This window comes from Papilio machaon, chromosome 8 (genome assembly GCF_912999745.1).
Source record: "Papilio machaon chromosome 8, ilPapMach1.1, whole genome shotgun sequence".
NCBI classification, from domain to species: domain Eukaryota; kingdom Metazoa; phylum Arthropoda; class Insecta; order Lepidoptera; family Papilionidae; genus Papilio; species Papilio machaon.
The window spans coordinates 5,475,434-5,496,090 of NC_059993.1; the positions used below are offsets into that span (position 1 = coordinate 5,475,434).

The 20,657-nt window shown below is 38.4% G+C and overlaps 1 protein-coding gene across 2 annotated transcripts in view; it reads right to left on the reverse strand.

Moving 5' to 3' along the window:
• Window positions 1–399: 399 nt before the first annotated feature.
• The window catches only part of LOC106717442, a 64,451-nt gene continuing 44,193 nt past the window's right edge, over window positions 400–20,657 (reverse strand). Inside the window, exons 3-9 of one of the 2 annotated variants that reach the window (XM_014511306.2) lie at window positions 16,707–16,866; window positions 8,697–8,806; window positions 3,772–8,091; window positions 3,551–3,656; window positions 2,910–3,278; window positions 1,430–1,694; window positions 400–911 (exon numbers count right to left, since the gene is read on the reverse strand). In XM_014511306.2, coding sequence (XP_014366792.2) covers window positions 680–911; window positions 1,430–1,694; window positions 2,910–3,278; window positions 3,551–3,656; window positions 3,772–8,091; window positions 8,697–8,806; window positions 16,707–16,866 — 5,562 coding nt within the window. In that variant the 3' untranslated portion in view covers window positions 400–679. Of the gene's footprint in view, window positions 912–1,429; window positions 1,695–2,040; window positions 2,286–2,909; window positions 3,279–3,550; window positions 3,657–3,771; window positions 8,092–8,696; window positions 8,807–16,706; window positions 16,867–20,657 lie in introns of those variants that run through there. The other variant, XR_006756171.1, reaches the window with a different exon arrangement.

Genomic DNA, 20,657 nt, shown 5'->3' on the forward strand with positions numbered 1-20,657 from the left:
GAAGACGGCAAAACAAATTGTTAAATTTTATTCACACTTAAATATAAAGAAAGATATTTTTGTACGATTTATTCTCGTGCAATAATATTTATTATGTTCACTTTATTATTTATTTTATCAACTAAATACTTATAGTCGTATAAATTTAACAATTTGTCTGACGTTCCATAATTTCTATAAATAGACAGACATATTTCACGTTAAAATCTCTTACATCTATAAAATTATAGTGAAACAACAGTGATTCAAAACCACATATGCTACACATAAAACACTACATTTATTACATTGTATCTATAATAATATGAATCTATGTAGATTACAGACAAATTTAAATCATTCTTTAATTCAATTCTTTAATAATTTCTTCAAATCAATATCAAATTAATCGACGCAAGACCAAATAAAAACGGAATGCCTTAGTGAGTGCGCTATCATTAGTTATATACAGAATCATAAACCATCTTAAATTATAACACAACGTAATTGTCCTAATAGACATTCCACTATCATATTTTTAAATATGAATCAAATATATATTTATATAAAATTCTGCTGTTTTAGTCCTCGATAGCACCCCATATCTTCAAGAAACACAAACATTGAAATTTGCTCACATATTACAAAAAAAATTAACTCTGGCATCCCTGCAACCAACACACAACTGTCATTTCAAATGTCATCGCGAACTTCTCAATCTCGTCCCGTCGACCCTCGCCTGGGCTTTCCTATATCTCTCTTTGCTTCTGATCTTGTCATGTTTCTTGCTTCTTTTAGGCGTGTCCGTTATCGATGTGCCCACATCTGAATCTTCATTAACTCTGCTTGCCCCAGATCTATCGCATTTCTTATCGAGTTCCGCCATTGCCTCTTGGATAGCGTTTTCAAGCAACGAATTCAATTTTCTACTCCTGCACAATATAGAATAGCTATGAGCATAGACATTGGTGTACCATAGACAAACCTGACAGGTAACTAATATATTTTAATCTTTGGGTTGGGTTAATATTACAAAGTTTTTATATTAAATAATCATGCAACAAAAAGTAAGAACAATACTGACAATCTGAGAAACCAATGACAATATTTATTTAAACAAGTACTGTGTAATAACGTTTCTTTTTAGATAGACGGACATAAACGCAATTCAAGTTTAAATACAAATAAATTTGCGCCATTATATTTCAACAGTAGATACTCAACAGGGGAGGGAAGATGAAGTACAAAACATTAACAAATCCAAGTCAACTATGATCAGAGATGACAAGACGATTTTAAATAGAAATGAAATGTCAAGAATTTAAATTATTAAAAAACAATTAACTTAATGCTGGACATTTTTCCGTTCAAGTCCTCCCCATGTTACAAATACTACATCATAGTATCTTTGAAGAAATAATGGTCCATCTGTGGTAATCTTCAAACTCACTTCCTGTGCTTGGTGCGCGCGGCGTGGTGCGCCTCGAGGCCCTCGCTGAGTGTGAGCAGGCGGGAGTGATCGACACAGCCGAGCGTCTTGTCGGCGCCGAACCACCGCACGCTCCACTTGCCGTCGGCGTTGCGCGCCTCCAGCTTCCCCGGCCACGACGTGTACCCCTTTACGGGACCCCACACGAGGTCCCCCACATCGAACTTGTGCGCGCACTCGCTAACCTCGCCCCCCTTCCCGTCGGACTCGTCTCCGCTCTTCGAATCTAGATCACAATCGTATGAGTGTATCTTTTATACTCCAATTTAAAAGCATGCCGTCACCAGCCGACACCGAAGGGAAGCGAATGGCGCGATTTGTTTTAATAAAAGCTTAGAAGTAGTTACATTGCCGTTTTTTGTGCTCGTATCCACGTATAATAAGGTTTTACAATCAGGACACACAAAGGCGAGACAGTTAATAATTCAGTTAAATGGGCAGTGAAAAATTACAACGAATTTATAACACTGAATGTAGTTAATGGGATTGAAGCAAAACTTAGTATAGTAAGTGTAGTTTCTCCCGTGCCCAAGAAGGAAGATACATTAAAAATGAAAATGTGCTTTACTTACAACGATGAACAGATGAAATGATGGCTTTACAATGATGCGTTAGTAATGGGATCCCAATTCGTGAGCCAATTTTGTTACTTCATGTGGTGCAATGGAAAGCGACAGAAAGCCGTAGTGGGGGGCATTCGCACGCCGCATCGCTACACTCTCATCAGTTTTCCAGTACACCATTTATTAACAGCTGTATCTTGTATTAACCCAACCAAAAGAAAACCAAGGACCGATAGTATCGCATTACGTGGAAGCTGAAATATACGACAATGATCAGTTTGTGCGCAGCGGTTGCTTTGGCTTTATATCTCCGATACAATTTGGTGCAACCGCATTTATAACGATCAATCCAAAACCAATACAAGACACAACATTTTAATATATAATTTTGAATTTTGTTAGCTGTGACGAAAGCGTGAGATGGTTTCGGTTATTAGTTTACGATAGAGGATATTTTTTTCCTAACTTGAAACATTTGCTATGCTGTAACGGAAGAGTCAATATTAACAAGCTTTTTGAAATATGAAAAAGTCTATCGAGATTTAGTTGTACAAAATTTGAAGAAAAAAAAAATTATATATACAATGTAAAGTGTCATACATTTTATTACTAAACAATATTTACATAAACGTATTTTATTTTAAATAGTACAATCAGCACAAAAAGCTGACCAGCGCATAGGTTTATTTAAAAAAAAGAATGTTAGTAAGTGTATACAATAACTAACATTCTCACCAATCCAATTATTAAGCATATAAGGTTCATTTATTAGATAAATGATTTAAACCTACATTTTAATTTGCATTTTTGAATTAGGAGGCAAAGTTTTCCAAAGCATTTAGTGAAAGGTGTTTAAGCTATTGTAATACAATACTCACCATCTCCGGAACCTAAATTATGTCTATCGAATACTTTTTGCATGGTCGCAGTCGAGCTGGTCCCCGAACTGGGGTAATGTCTTTGAGATTTCTCTGGAGAGGTCCTTACAAGTTCATACTCGGAGTCCTTGGGCAAGCCGTGAACCATGTTATAGTTGGACCTCATTATTTTATCACTTCTATAAGAGGAACCGTCACCGAATTCGTTCTTCCGTTTGTAATTGTGTTGCCTGTCGTAGTAGTTCGACGTCATTGGCATAACGTGCTGGTGACTAAGCGGAGTGGACATGTTTTGATTGTAATGCATCTCCGATGTTTCTACAGGATGCGACCGGTTCTGTCTCATCATCGGTACATTTGATATCATATCTGTGAAAATGTTTAAAACTGGTTGTTATCATATAAAAAATAATTCAATTTGGAGAATTAAAACAACAAAATAGTCGCATTGAAAATCACAATTAGGGTGAATGATTCGCGTTTGTTCATCCTGAGTAGGATTGAATTATTTTTTTTTCAACAAGTTTTTTATTAAAGTATATATCTATGGTCTTTTCGGAAGGGAGTTTAACTATAATCATTGGCAAAAGTACTACTAGCAGCTTCCATATGTTTTTCCAGCTAAATGAAAAGTAACTCACTAGTATTGTCAGTGTCGGAGTTTATATCGTGCCTGGGCGTGGGCCAGCCGCGCTCTCTGGACTCCGCTATGTCTTGCTCACTGCTCGACACACATTGAACCATGCCCTGGAATTTAAAAGTTAAACACATTCAAAAATTTACACGTTACTAAATGGTTATAATTAAAGATCAATATAAAAAGAAACAAATATCACGGTATTTTCAATCAAAATATACATACCGATGAGTTAATGTCCGCGGGCTCCGGGGACTTGGTGGTGGTGTCGGCGTAGTTGCCCTGCGTGGAGATGCAGCGCGCGCCGTACACTCGCGGACTGGACGCGGTCTCCAGCGCGCCCAGCGGACTGTGTGTGGTGGTGTCGGGCGGACTGCTGCCCGACACCGCCTGGTTGTTCGGAGATTTACCCCGTTGCTGGTTCACCAACGTCTGTGTCGACACGGAGTGACGCACGTGTGTGTTGAACGTCCCTTGTCCCAACAAAGGATTGAACTCGTTCATGAATCTAACGTATCCCTCGTTGTCCATCTTAGCTTCGGGCTCGTTTGGCAACTGACCGTAGGCCGCCGATGTATGTTTGTCCTCTTTGATTTCTTCAACTTGATTATTTTCCGTGCCTATTTGGACGAAACTTCTTCCCTTTTGATTTATTTGCTTATGCGCTAGAAGCAGACTCGGGTCTATGCTGAGGCGCGACGAATTGCCTCCGTGTAAATTAGTTTGACACGACATCTGAGCGTTGTGTGAATTCGACACAAGAGTGGTTTGTTGCTGAACGATCGTCGTGTTTTGTTGCACGAACGTCGAGTTGCTTCTGTTGTTCGACGCCGAAACTAGCGACGCCTGTTTGTTAGGTGATAACGGAACCATTAACGTTTGACCCATCTGATTGGTCTGTATGAACTCTTGCGTTTGAACATTTCCCGTCCTCACCTGGTGCGGACTCGTGTTGAAGGTTACATTTGTGGGACTCAAATTTGCAAGGAGAGGACTGAGCTGGCCGTTGAAGTTGGGACTGCTCATCATGACCTGGTTGTTGGGAGAGAGGAACTGCGCGCCGGGGCTGTGCTGTGACTGAATCAACTTTCCCTGCTGATTCTGCGCGCGGAGTACGACGCCGCTGTTGCCGCCTGCGGCGAATACACCCGTGTTCTGTACAGGCGTCAGCACGTTCTGGCCGTTCACCGTCTGCAGCTGCAACTGCATCGGCATTCCCGTAGAATTGTCTTGAATGATGGTCGTGCCGTCCGCAGTCATCACCATACCGCCGAGATTCGGCACGATGAATTGCTGGAAGGCGGGGAAGTTTGACATGACACTAGTCGTGTTGTTGATTAAATTGACAGGCTGCAGGAGATTGATTTGCTGCGATGGCGACGTATTCGCTATTATCTGTTGCGATCCAAAGTTATTAGTATTTCCTTGTCCGTTCATAACTATATGCGCCGGCGTGCCCGACTTCCCGGGCACTATAGTTAAGGCTTGCAACATCGGAGTGGGGGAAATGTTATTCGTCGGGGACAACTGGAAGCCGCGGGGAGAGAACTGTGGACTGGAGTTGTGCTGCGGAGACGAATGCACCATTATGTTACTAGGATTCTGCTGCGGCGCTGTTATTTGTAACACATTTGTTATGTTAGCCGATTGGCTCTTTTTCTTTTTGCTTCGTTTCTTCAAGCTCTCCGGCGAAAGCATCGCCATACCTTGAACGAAACTCTGCCCATTCTTAACCTCTATCTGCCGATGATTGTCGGTCGACTGTCCGGGTACGATTCCTCCGGTTACTATTTGAGGTATCACCGCGTTAGGTTGCATCACTTGTCCGTCGACAGCCATCATTGGTGGCTGGAGAACAAACGGCGCCGGCAACGTGTTGACAACGACCGTGGGCTGGTTGACGATTGGCTGCACGTTGCCCACGGCGGGCACAACTTGCGATACAGAAGTAGTCACGTTGGTGACGGCACTGGAAACTTGTATGGGAGATACTGCCGTCGTAGTTTTTGGCGGTGGTGGGGGCATGTGGTTGCTGGAGACAATTATTTGACCCGTAGATGATATCAGTATATGTCCCGGTGTCGTCGGACCCGTTCTTCTTCCGATTTGTGTCAATGTTGTAGATTGCGTGTTGCTCGCCTCTGATTTTGAAGGCAAACTGCTGATAACATTCTGGACCATTTCCAAGGGCGTTTTCGATATCATATTCTGCGCGGTGGTACCGGCGATATGCAACGGATAGCTCGTAGGTAAATTGACAGAGTTAATGAACGGATCAGGTTGGTTGGTAGGAATGGCGTACGTGGTGGCCAGGTTAACGCTGGGAGGTGGCGGCGGTCGGACAAAGTTTGCCTGCGACGCATTGATCGACGTCGTTGCGGTATTCGCTTTCCCAGCTAAAACGGAAGTAACCGTATCTCTGGTGACGGAGAATCCACTAGCCATTGTAGTAACAAAAGTCTGGACGTAGCACGCTTGTATAAGAGAATGCGCCGGCCCTCCACCCAAGTGAGGAGGCGGGCAGTAGCCCGGCATCGAGTTCTCCGATCGCTTGCGAGGCTCCAACCTGTACAGGTCCTGCTGGGTCCGTAAACTCGGCTTGACCCCCACCATTGATATGTTATCGACTTCCATGAGGTTCTTGTTCACATTGTGGTTAGATATGAAGTGCATCATCTGCGTGCCGAGCGCCGAGTTACCGGGAGGCGGTCCGGGGGAGTTGTAGGGATAGGCGTTGCTACTGCTGGGGGTGGGGGGATTGCTGTTGGCGCTGTCCCTGCAGGAGCCGGGGTACGCGGGGCTCGGCATCGGGAATGTGCAGTTATTCTGCACCTGAGCACTACTTCCTCCACTGTGCGGCGTGTCCGTACTTCTAGAGCTGTTAGAGAGCGTGGGCGAAGGCTCCGGCGGCTGCAACGTCTCGGTGGGCGACACGTTGCTAGTACTGACGACGCCGGCTTGAATCGGCCCGCTGTGTTCATTTATAATCAAATTTCGCTCGATAAAAGTCGACGACGTTACTGGATTGTCATCGAATCCATGTTTAGGACTAGAAGTACTCGGATCTAACTCCATTGAGGACATGTTATGCTTTATATATTTTGCCCTCATATTATTTTCATGATAGTCCGGGCAATTACCCTTATAGGGATTATTACATCCTTTACAACACTGTGACAATGTGTTCTCTGCAGCTTTTTCCGGTATTAAGCTGCTGTCCGGTGTGTTATTTGGCGAGGGTGACGAATTTGGCACCATATTATTTTTGAATATGTTAATCATTTCACATGACTTATTGACTGGTTTGCCATGTTTATCGGTTTGACTGTGAGAACTGTATGAATTGGTAGAAGTCTCATATTGAGAACTGTCATAGGATGAACTGATTCCGACTTGTTTTGAAATAGTATTGTTTAGTAAAACAGTTTGCTGCGCTAAATATCCGTTGGGATCATCCATGAAAGAAGGAACATTGTTCATTGCTACATCTTCACATGTTTTATTACCTTTTGATTCTTGAATATATCTCACGCCGTTGTTCCCATACATCGTTTTGTTTTCATTTGCGGTAAATTTCTTTTTAGGCGCTTTATTGTTGCCTTTCGCTTTTTTCTTAGTAAGTTCAACTCCAGGCCATTGCTGGCTCATCATGTTGTAGTGCTGAGGCAGAGGCGGCACGCGCGGGCACATTGCCTGGGACATATTCTCTTGCCCTGGGAACGAATTGAATGTTTTTGACGATTCATCGATAGTGTTTGCGCTTTGTTCATCGTATTCTATATTTTCCATCTTTTGAGGTTTAGGGCTGGGACTCGTCATCGAAGCGTTAGGATCGTTTCTCTTCACTTGCCAGGGCGGTGTCTTGGCTGAATTAGTTTTTACTACCGCTCCGTTCTGTATCACCAGTTGGCTTTGTGGAACGTACTGCCCTTGCTGTTTGTTGGTGCCATTATCGGCTAATTGTGGTTTGAAGCCTTTCATGGCCATTTCTATTTGCTTTTGATTCTGTTGTATGAATATCTGTTGTTGCTCGTTTATTTTCTGCATCACTTCTGGCGTTAACGCTTGATTCAAACCGCAAAAAACTTGCGAGTCGTCATCTTTATTCTGTTGCCTGACTTGATGCAAATGCGAATACATGTCCTTCTTATCATCTTTGTGATCTTGTTCAATCATATTCTGTGAAGTAATACTAATTATATTCTTCGGATTAGTAGTTTGCTTATTGAATCCTGTATTTACTCCTATTATTTGTCCATTAGTGCCTAATACTGGCAATCCGACATTTATAGAGTTGTTGATAGAATTTTGGTTGTGTTTATGAGGTTCGACATTGTCCGACTGTTGAGTGATCCAGCCGTTGTTAACGGTGAGATAGTGTAGGCTCCTCTGTATGAGTGTTTCCTGCTTGTAATCACCCTCTTGTCCGACTACATTGAGCATATTCTGCTGCATGTAACCGGGCGGGCATTGCTGTACGCCGCAGCCGCCGCGCTGCACTATTGTGCCCGGAGACACAGTACGCTTTTGCTCGATCTCTTGATTCTGAAAGACGAAAATATTATTTGAACTTATTAAACATTTTTACAGTTATTATAGCTACTATCTATAGTGCAGGGGAAATTAGAGGGCACCAGACCACGGGGAAGGTCGCCCATGAGATGGGCCGACCAGATTAGAGCGGCTGTAGCTGTCCCCCTGCACGAATGCACAAAAAAGGCAGAGAGTAGGGAGGAGTGGCGGCGCTTAGTACAGCGGGTCACCGATACATGATGACCACGACCAGTCTGAAAAGACTGCAGCGACGAAGAAGAAGAATAGCTACTATCGCTAGCTAGCGAATAGGTGGTAAATCGTTTTTCAGTTTGTCTGTATTCATCACAAAAAAAATGATAAATAAAAAATTACAAAGGAATTCTGTATTAATACGACAATTTATTTTGCATAATAAATTATATCAATTTCGTTGAGTAATATAATATTTTTCACTAAAGCAATTGAAAGATTTAGGTAACAATATCAAGTCCTGAATATATTTGAAATGCAGGATTACGATATATTTATAAAAAGAACTGTTTGCAGTTAACGGTGTTGGCAACGACTCAACCCTTATCAGAGCTATGAATACGTAATGGTGAGGCATAACGTACCTTAAAGTCGCCGGGGGGTTTATCCTTTTGCACCAGTAGTGGGGAAATGTTTACGTTCGATATGTAACCAGCTCTTTTCTTCGTCTTCTTCTTACCTCCTAATTCTGCACCTGAAATTGAAACAAGCAAAATTTGAAATCTGTATTAACTTAATGTACCTAAATAACAAAATATACCTATTTAAATAAAGTTAGTTGACAAGTTCTTTTAAATAGATTATACCTACCTATGCATTTGTTTTAACGTTACATATTGCTACAAAATTAGTCTAACTTTTAATAAATTTAATAGCATATTTTGTAAAATAAACAGTTATTAAAAGTACTTTGTCTCGTGTTGAAAAAAAGTTGTATTTTTGAACCGAATCAATCCGATCTACAATACATCCAATTCTATTTTCCGATCATCTAGTATATTTTTAAAAATATCTGTCACAACAGTAAATAGTATATACTCGGCTTAATATTAGGTCCTTACATATGAAATTGGCGTTTTGTATGGGAGGAACAAAAAGTCGAATATTTTTTAATATAATATATTTAATTAATCAAAGTATGAACCATTATTTTCTATGCACTTTTGCCATCTCATAGGTAGTTCATTGATCCCTTTACTAAAAAAATCAGTCGGACGGGAATCAATAAAATCTTTGAAGGCGATTTGGACTGCCCCATCGGAGTTGAATTTTTTCCCTTGCAAGAAGTTATCCAAATTTCGAAAAAAATGGTAATCTGTTGGAGCAAGGTCCGGGGAGTACGGAGGATGTCTTAGACTTTCCAATTGAAGCTCTTCTAATTTAGTAGCCGTCTGTTGCGCAGTGTGTGGTCTAGCGTTGTCGTGAAGCAGCAGTGGCGTGGAGCGATTGACCAGCCTAGGTTGTTTAGCCGCTAGCTTTTCCATCATGGTTTGCAATTGCTGACAATAGACATCAGCCGTAATAGTCTGGCCAGATTTGAGAAAACTGTAATGAACAATACCGGCACTAGTCCACCAAACGCTTACATGTAACTTTTTTGGGGTTAATTTTCGCTTGGGGCAGGATTTGGCTGGCTGGCCAGGATCCAACCATTGCGCTGAGCGCTTCCGATTATCGTAAAGAACCCATTTTTCATCACAGGTAATGATTCGGTTTAAAATACCTTCATTATTGTGCCGGTTTAGTAATGTAACGCAACAGTCGACGCGCGTTTGCCGGTTTGCTTCAGTCAATTCGTGAGGTACCCACCTTTCAAGCTTTTTAATCTTCCCAATTTGCTTCAAGTGAATTAAAACAGTTTTATCACTAACATCGCAGCCTGCAGCTAACTCGGACGTGGTTTGCGATGGATCCGCTTCCACAATAGCCTTCAACTCTTCATTATCAACTTGAGTCTCAGGCCGTCCACGGGGCTTGTTCTGCAGATCGAAATTTCCAGAACGAAAACGTTGGAACCAAAAACGAACTGTGTTTTCTTTTGCAACACGACCGCCATACACATCATTCACCCTTCGAGTCGTTTCCGCAGCACTAGTGCCACGGCGGAACTCGTAGTCGTAAATAATGCGATATTTTAAGTTTTCCATTTTGTAAAATGAGTGACGCAAACAGAAAAAAACAGAAGAAAAAAAACAAATGAATGACGGTCATCGAACCACAAATACATGAGTCTATAGCTGTACAAATTTGAATTTGGAATTCCTTACCAAAGAGGAGAAATTCGTGATTAAAGTGGCCAGTACGAAAAACGCCAATTTCATATGTAAGGACCTAATATAATAAATGAAAACCTACAATTTCAATTGTACCATAAGTACATAGCCCTCATTTGTTTAAAAACAACTCAACAATTTCCGTAATATAAAGCGCGCAATCTATCGAGGATTAATTAAAACAAAACACAATTAGTTCGTTCAAACAGAACAGCGGACTGACATTAAATCCGCTTCAATTCACACACGTTATTTAAATGGACGCTGTGCTGTAGGGCTGCTAGATTGCACAGTTAATAGTTACTACACTTTCTAGACCGTATTACCCTAATTAAGTTTATAGGGATAGTGTATTTTAAATAATTAAAAATCTGAACCCACTATAAATCATCCATAAGTAAATCATAATAACAATGTGTCATATAATTTTTTAAAAGATTTTATAATTTAACGTGCGCTAAAGACCCTGTTTTTCTTGCTTCAGAAATGTTAATGTGGTTACTTAACAAGCAATTTGTATGAAAAGGGGCCGCGTGAAATGACTGTACTTATACATTAAATATGGTTGCGGTTAATCTTTAAACGACGAAAATATTCGGTAAATACGTTTAAAAAAGTACAAAAAATAAGTAGCAGAAAAGGAGAATTATGTCTAAAAGATTGTCCAAAAAGAAATCAGACAGTCAAGTATTCCAAGTTACCATTCTAAAAAATACATAGGATACCTAAATAAAGTTTATTAATCGTCTAAAATCTTGTTCGGAATTAACGTGCAACTTTTCTATTTCATCAACTCAATCAACATCAACAAATTGCAAAGTAAAATAGAAAACAATCGTTTACTTTAAGAAGTTTCGGATTTCAACGAACAAAGTAAAAATTTGTGAAAGAGTTGGCTAATAAAGTATTCGATTAGTAAAACAAAAGGTTAAGGGTCGCTCTGTGTGACTTTGCTTCGTTCTCCAGACGTCCTTATTACCGAAGCCCTCAAAGATATTTTTCATTGGAGTCTGAAAAGAGCTTAGTCCGATGTCATCAATTTAATGTTCAGACTTAACTGCTTTGATATTGCCCAACTTTTATAGAATAGAATTGCAAATGTTTATAAAAGAATAAATCCATTAAAAGAAATATAATAAAATAAAAATTCTTTTAATCTAATTTACAATAATGTTAATAAATATTTATAATATCAACTTTTTAATGAGGATAACATTAAAACGACGAGAAACCGAATCTACTAAATGAACTGCAAAAATAATCAATTGTTCTGATTATCCCATGATTACGTATTGAGTAATAACTTCAACGTTATTTCATCTTATATTATTTCAAAAAAAAAATGCTTACAATTATAAAAAGAAAAAACACCTAATGTTTCACTTATTTCTACAATGTAAAAGTACGTATTAAATTATTATCTTATAAACCTTGAGAATAAAAACACATAACAGCCTAAAATAGGTTGAAAAGCTATTAACTGAAATTGACCGCGGCGTATCATCATCAATATTAATTGCGGATAATATTGTTACACCCCCGCTTTATAGAGACGAGCGACGGCATTCCCTGTAAGTAGGTCAGTTCGAACAAAGGCCCGAAGCGAGAGCAAGGAACAAATTAAATTATATTGCTTATTTTATTGTTCATTTATAAAGTTTGCAAACCCCAATTTCATAGTTAGTTTTAATCTTTTAGATAAGATATTAAATCGAAATTTCTATTCAAACAAGTCAAAAAATACTGTATTTAATACCAATAAAAAATCAGCAATTAAATTAAATTAAATAATTCTATAATTCAAAAATAAAAACGAATCTATTGTTTGCTCATAACAGTATCATTTATGAACGGTTCTCGTTCAAACAGTTGGGTGCGTAAAGAAGGTTGTAAGACTCGAAAGCATGCCGGTCTTAATTTCATAGCGCTCCATAATTAGTTAGAGAGCCGAGTATAATGCCGTTATCTATTTGCACATTATCTGGCAGATTTGCAATTAAAATACTGGTTGTGCGAGCCGAGGGTGCGGAGACCACCCTCGGCTCGCACAACAGGCGCCGGGGAGGCTGGGGGTGGCCGGGGTGTCGCCGGGCGGGGAGGGAGGAGCGCCGGGGGTGCACGGCCGCGACTCGTCAGATCAATAGTCGTCGGGGTGCGCCGCCCAAGCCCGCTCCGCGCCGCCGATTGTTTCAAATTACGCCCGCCCTTTGTTCCCGCCGCTGATCGAGTCGCCAGCGTTTTGTTTGCTCTAAACGTTCGACTTCCTTTACGGTAATTACGCAATACTGCGGCCGCTGGAGCTCCCCGATCAGTCGCTACGTCCACTCTCAGCCGCTTAATCTTCTTTGCGGGCATATTCTTCTTATAGAAACTCCCCACTGCTCTCTCATACTTATAGTTGTTATAACCGATGCTTAACGTAGAGAATTAAAAATAAAAACTCGATGAGGTGTAATGTGTATGTCTATTATTAAAATTGCAGATAGTGTGATGGCTACTTATCAATCTTTTATATGCATATATTTTGATTTATTGATTTTTTGTTTCAATAATATGGGAATTTTTATAAAAGTTTATCTCATTTAAGACCAAAAGATAGAACAGATTGTTATTTTAATGTATGTCCCATTCCTATCGCTCAATAAAGTGCTGTTCGTATCACAATGTAACGAGAAAGTTTTAAGTGTAAGCGGCGCGTTAGAGCCAGAAAATCAAGAAAAACAACAATCGGCGGCGTAGTAGGTCAATATGGGAATACTTTAATCAAACTCAATAATTTAATGAATCGAAGAAACTATATTTGCAGTACAACACGTGTACTGTTATATAATCCTGTACTGTAATCCAAATTATCAAAACTTGCCATAAAAGGTTATCGGACGGTTAACCTATGTAACGTTGTGCTGACCTTAAAAAATCTCAAATGTGATTGAATGATTAATTTATTTATTGTTAGTACAAAATATTTTTTTCAAAACTTTAGCTAATCAAAGACTTTTGTACAATCACGGTAAGGGAAAAAAAGCCTGATAAGTATTGTCATTATCTATATTTCCAAAAGAAGACGTTATTGCCACAAGTAAGTGTAAATTTAGTATGAAAGGTATTGATTAAAAATAGATAGAACTTAAACATATGTATATTCATATATATTGGGAGTAAACGGTACCAGATGGCCCATTTTCCATTTTGTCTGAGTAATGAGTAAATCGGCGTGGAGCAATCAGTAAGTGGCCTAGGTTTATTACCCGGCTAATTGAGCAAAGTGGCGCGATCGCAATCGGCCGACACGATGCCAGGCATTACAAGCAACGCTGCATACAATACTGCACTGCAATAAGTACGTTAGGTTATTACAATTACGGATATCTCATACAGTACGAGGCAGTGCAATAATCAGTTTTTAGATCATTTGTTTTGAGTTTTCAAGTTGCGATCAGATTTGACTACCTTTTAATCATCATGAACCTGCACTCGTCCTACTTTTTTATACTAAATGAAAAATTTTACAATATGAACTTCTTTTTTTGGTAATTTTCCTAAATTGTAAATGATTTTGTGCTTTGAAGGCGCATACAGTAAGACACATAAGTTTTTATACTACAAAAGCCAAGTAAAAATAATCTCTGCGATATGAGATATGCAAGATTCAAATTACGTCACCGAAACGTAAAAAAAGGTGTTTTGGAATAAGACGTAGCGAGGTAGGGCAACGGCAGTGCACGTGAAGTCGTGTCATAGTTCAAGTGGACCGTGTTTGCGTTATGTTACAAGGGGTAATGCAAGGTAAAGCAAAACGTGAACCGATTTGCATATTAAAAACTGTTATTGCTAGAGGGGGTGGCGAGCCGGATCGCGAGGCGGCCACGGAGGGCGGGCAACGGGGTGGCCCAGGTTGTTACTCCCGCACTGACGAAGTGCAGTTGCAAGCTATTCATGCCGCACTAAATGCACCCCCGCCCCCGCGCGGCGCCCCCGCTGCCACTTAACAACAAAGAAGCCGACTCTACCCCTCTTTGTTATAAGAAACAACTCGCTCTTCCAAGCGACCACTTTTCAGTGCTCCTTAGAAATAGATAGCAACAATTTAACTCGCTGAGAGTTCTACTACTACTACTATTAATTTATTTCCTTTATCTTACTCCATTACTGTCGTCAAGTTACCTACGAAAGCCTGAAAATGGAAAAGCTCAATATGTAGGTAGAAATTACTTTTCTTTATTACAAACTTGTGTGTAAATTTATATGCTTCGAATTAGTCAAACTTAGATTTGTATCAGTCAAATTTGATGCGAAATTACTTAAGACTAGTCTCTATGAGCTATAAACTATACCTTCGAAGATCATAAATGCGGTCAAACTTCAAATAAAAATAATACCATGTTAGGAGAAAGAATAGGTGTCAAAGTTCATTCAATCTAAAGCATATTAGGGGCGACGTGGAAAACCCCGGATCGCATCGGTCCGTCGTCAGGATCGGTCCGGGGCATTTCCCGGCGCTTGCCGACGCTTCCCGGCGCTCGCCAGCTAATAGCGTTGGGTTCACACTCGGGTAATTGGATGAAGGCGAGGGCCGGAGCGGAGATTGCGCCCGGAACACCCGCCCGCTAATCGGATAATAATACTCCCTCTGGCAGCGGGCGCGGCGGACTGCGGACACCAACTTTAACATAACTTCAACATTCACACAACGCTCGCTGAGATGCACCAATTGGTTTGATGGTGCCTAACATGGGGTAACTATTGGCTAGAATTTAGTTATATTCTAATTCACTATCACATATGCGACCTCTTTGCTACCTCTTACTAGAAATCTCTTCTCTATATTGATCATAGTTGGTGTTGGTATCATGATTTGATATTACTAAGGTAAATCCCAAACAATAAAGCGTACATTGTAAGATATTCAATACCAATTTACATAAGATGAAAACATCGTTCAAAGATTCGTGTATTCGAAATAAAGCGATACAAAGTACAAGAAATTTCTAGTGTGCAATATTGTAGGGTGTTAAAGTACGCTTTAGTTCTCTTTTCTGAATATAGAATGTCTTCGAGCTCCGGGGCGTCGAGAGCAGTCGCGCGAAGAAATCACTTACATTTCTACAACAACGTCTTTCCAATTTAAAATAAACATCTTGAAGAATAAACAAGAAACAGTAAATACACATAAAGAATGACAACAGAATAAAATAAAAAGTTAAAGTTAAATAAGAAAGAGCTTAATAAGACTTTCAAATCAAAAGTAGGCAAGGATAATACTTAAGCCATACAGCTATCATTAAGCACGAGTATTTTAAAGGGTAGTATGGATGTCCAATTAGAATACGTATCTCTAAAACACCCTTGTAAAAATACTTGTAGAAACTTTAAATTGCAATAAAACAGTGAAATATCTATCTAAATAAAGTATTTATAAAAGTGTTATAAACACATGCTAAAAAAAATCAGAAGCGAGGAAAAATATATGTAAAACAAACGTAAGCGGCACCATCTCGAATTACAATGCTACATCCGAGAGGTTGACGTTAGCTGAAAGGAAATAAGGTTAAGAATCCGTCCCGTGACGTATAAAAGCCTTCGGGACGCTATTTGTGCGACCACTAAACGCAATTTACTCAGCCCCTCGTTACGTCGCCTACAATTTTGCTCTCATTCCTCCCTTCCTTACTCATTACATGAATAATAATTTGTTTATTGTTATCTCATTTCGCTTTGTTTACGATACAAATTGAAGATTGAGTTTCCTTAGGTAATTTATTAATAAAGACCGATTTATACGACTACATTGTTGTGTTTAATTATATATCGTCGTTGTTATCGTATAATTTGTGGTCACTAAGTTAAAAATAAAGATACAGTTGCTTAATGACATGCCAACAATGAAAATCCAATAAGAACGAATTCAATCAGAAATTTCTAACATCATAAAAGCGAATGTGTTACGCTTTGGTGCCATAAAAACTTCATAAAACGTCACGATATTTTGCAAATTGTCAAAGTACAAAAAACAAAGTACCTCTAAATGTCGAACCCAGAGTTAGTAGTCACTGAAAGACACCCTTAGTGTAAATTTAGTATGAAAGGTTTAACACACGGTTTAAATAACCATTAACCGACACTGCGTGCAGCAGTAAAACTAAGAAATTCAACGCGATCGTTGATAAAAACAAATAAGGGCTCACAGGTTACCTTTAGTTCTAGTTGATAAAATCTAGTAAAAGCTGTTGAGTTCACAATATTCCAGTCCAGCAGTCAAATCCACATTGTATAGCTGAACTGGCATAATGTGTACAGGGCGTAATGTCTAAGACTAGTTACCTTTCTTTTGTTCCATGTTATGGTGGGGTTGTGGCGGGTGCGGCGGCGGCGTGGCGGGCGAATGCGCTCGCGTCTGCAGCGTCGCCAGCAGTTTCCGCTTGTGGTTGCACAGCTTCGTCAACTCCGCCCCGGACGCCGGTTGATACTGTTTGCTAACCACCTGTACAACAAAACAGTTAATTAATGATCACCAAAAACATCAGCTTACTAAATGTACACTCTCTTATTGACCACTTAATGAATAATAAATTGTTATTATGTAAACCATATACATGGTTTTAATTTCTTTCATTTATTAAAGTAGAAACCTAAGTACACATGAGTCCAAGGTTAAAGAAACTTAAGTCGCATAAACGAGAGATGTTTTGATTAGTATCAAGTACAGTCAAAATCTGTTATAACGACATCGAAGGGACTACTCATATTGAGTCGTAAAAACCGATAGTTGTAACAACCGGTGACATTAATAGGAAAGATATGTATATATCATTCAGCCAGGACCTTTGATTTTGGTCAATTTAACCGGTATGTTGTTCTAAACGATGTCGCCATAAACGGTTTTGACTGTAATTACTTTTACGAAATTTATAAAATTTAATCGGTGTAGTTAAACTAATTGTGAAACATGGAGTAGTATTATGCAGTAAACAATGTATGAAATATAATAAGCAATACCCATTAAGAAATTATATCAATTTTACTTCATTACGTAGCTATTAAGAAATATAAAAGGACCATTAACAAAACAAACATAAAACTGTTTTACATGTTTCGCAACCTTGTAGGCAGTTACTTAAACACGAAATAATGTAAACACCTTTAATTGACCGGATAAGTTGTATTTAAATAATTAAAGCAAATTAACAAGCTATGTATGGCCTTTGTGTAGGGGCAGGTGTAAATTTTATGAACAAAAAACTACAATACATGAAGTACCTGACACCAATGTGATGTCAACGCACATGAGGGCATATATTATTTTTGTTTGTTCACAAATCAAACAATTATTTTATATTCAATAAAAAACTAAAATACCTGAATAATGTAAATAACTCAACAATGACGATGGCTAGATCAAGAAATAAATTGAGAAACGACTGAGTAGATACTTGAAACTGAATACCGTAGCAACTATTACTAAGACTGGCAGTCGTCAATTCAGAAAATTCTTTCAACTATACTTAAGTTCTTATATAACCTCCTTCTTTTTGAAGTCGGCTAAAAATAATACTAAACCAGTGTAATAAACCAAATAGATCGGAAGAGGGGATCACTTAGAAAAGTAGATTTGTATGAAAAATTAGCATAACATTAAATTTTTGGTGTTTTAAAAAACGTTTATGAAATAATTAATAACTTATTGGTAAGGGAAAGCCGCAAAATAGTCACCACAGGTAAACGGTAACAAGTTTGTGTAAGAATCACTAAACTACGTCATTAAGTAACAACACCGCAATGCGAAACTCAATGATCAACTGCAAATGATTCCCATTTTTCTTAAGCCATTTTTTTTTTCAAAACCTTATTTTTTTAAATTCATGGTTTGGATATTGGATGCTATGAACTTTTAATTCTTAAAGTATAATCTTAACTTAAACCACAACATTTACTTTTTATTACAGTAAGATCTTATTTTCCAAAAGAGATAACGTAAATAGATAAGTAAACAACAATTTGAAATTATCCTATGGCCTATGAGATAAGTAGAAAGTCTAGAAAGTAGCGAAGTTTAACTTTCTCTATCCTCGTCTTGTTGTTCTAATTCGTGTGCGATAGGTCATTGTTGTCGTGGGTTTCCTCAGAGGAAACATTCATTACACCAATATATTGTTATGTCAGTTTTTTCAAAGGGAATGAAAGAGATGGTTATATGCTTTTTATCAGTGTAAAGACAACTCAGAGTTAGTTTTACAGGCTCCAGTTATTCATCCTAATAGCTACAAAAGAAAATAATGTTCTGCGAAATATACAAATTAACATTAAACTTATAAACATCCAAACTAATTTAAATGTTAACAATACCTCATTATTCAGTTCCAAATTCAAATACAATCATAGTTACGCAAATGTGCACAATTAAATTGGCATTAGTACAAGGGTAATTTATTAGAATCATGCAATACATATAATCCCTATACATTAGTTGGGTGTCATGAACGCATGATTGATAAGTGACATGTTATCCACACGACGGGCGGATGGGCTAAATTAATGCGAGCCAGACAGCAATAGTGTTGTACTGTGTCAGTAAACATAGACATCGATTTAACGAACAAGCCAGCCGAGACGAGTAATGCCTTGAACGCACTTTTTAACTTGTGGTTAGCTATTCAGACTTCTTGATTTTATCCTGTATTTCAAAAATAAAGGTTCTCAATTCGTTTGTATGTTTTATAAATATTTATAGATTTGGTTAGTGACTGATCTTATAGACAAATCTGGTGGTAATATATAAATCGGTATAAGTCGGTATAAGTCGGTAACGTTTAATATTTTTATTAATGGAGTTTCCTTTTAATTCATCCATTTCTCGTACTAATAAAACTGAACACAATGCACAAAGACCTTTGAAAACTTGAAATCAAGAAATAAAAGATCGATAAAATTAAAATCGTTAATAGTTTCAGGAATATAAGTAGACAACCCTAAGGCATCGTGTTTGGACAGAACGAGGAAATAGCCGTTCGGCTTGCACTAAGTAACTGGTGCGTTAGCGCGCCCCTGGTAATAGACGCTCAATTTACAGCCGACGAGTACATTATCACATGTCAATAAGCAAACCTTCCCCTTTTCAAAATATATCGCTGTCAATACGTATTTGCTAATTTGTGTCTTTGCTCTTTACAAACATGATCTGTTACAAGTTTGTTGAACTTAGGGAAGACCATTTTTATTAGTGTCTTTCACGCAAATTTAATAAGTTATCGTAAAAATAATTCTTCCAACTTGAAAGACAGCCCTAATTGAGAAATCATTAATATGGACGATATTAAAAACGAATAATTCACTGATCTTTAAAATTAATTTGTAAAGATAAGTTATTCGTAAGTTGTAAAAACAAATACAATAATCACAATACTGATGTTATTTACATTACGTACAATCAACAAATAACATCCCTCCTACACTACGTGCGTTTGTAAGATAACACATAATTTTCTATGCGCCATGAAACATATATGTAATCAAACCCTTTGTATTGAGTGTATATTTTTTTAAGTGATACATGGCCACGCGACATGCAAACCATTGGCCTTGTGCCACTCGGCGTGCAATCACATTAGCACTCAAACGTCAAATTATGACAAGCATTGCAACATCCATAAAAACTACACTAAAAAAAATACGTCGGCATACTTAATTTTAAACTAAGAAGCAATATAAAAATGATTAACGTTATATAAATGGGATGATCATAATATGCTACTTTCTTATATTTTTCATAAATATGAAGGTTTAGTTGGCACGCACCGCGTCTTCTGCCGCCTTTAGCCAAGCAAACAATACCAAGGGGTAATACTTCGTCATGTTTGAAAGAAGGTCGAGAGCTAACCTAGTCTAGTGTATACAAAAGCTTTCAGATTAAAAGAACAATGAAAAATCTTTCGTTTTTTTATTCTTGATTGTAAAGTAGGTAAAGACTTGGTTTTACAAATTTCAGTTCATTCTGGTGATGACTGCTACAATTTACTAATTAATTTTCTTCATACAAATCGATCTTCACTTTTAATACAGTCTCTTATTTTGTATTTAAGAAGCTTCCAACTGATTAAAAACTACCTTAATTTATTTGAAGGACTTCTGTTAACACTCCTAGTGACCCAATTCCGAGCACGACAAACAAACAATCGCTTTTATAAATTACTTGTCGTTCAATTGCGCGACGGTTTCATCACGCGCACATCGCATTGTTCCGACCGGCTGCGCGTATGCTAATCACTACGATAACTT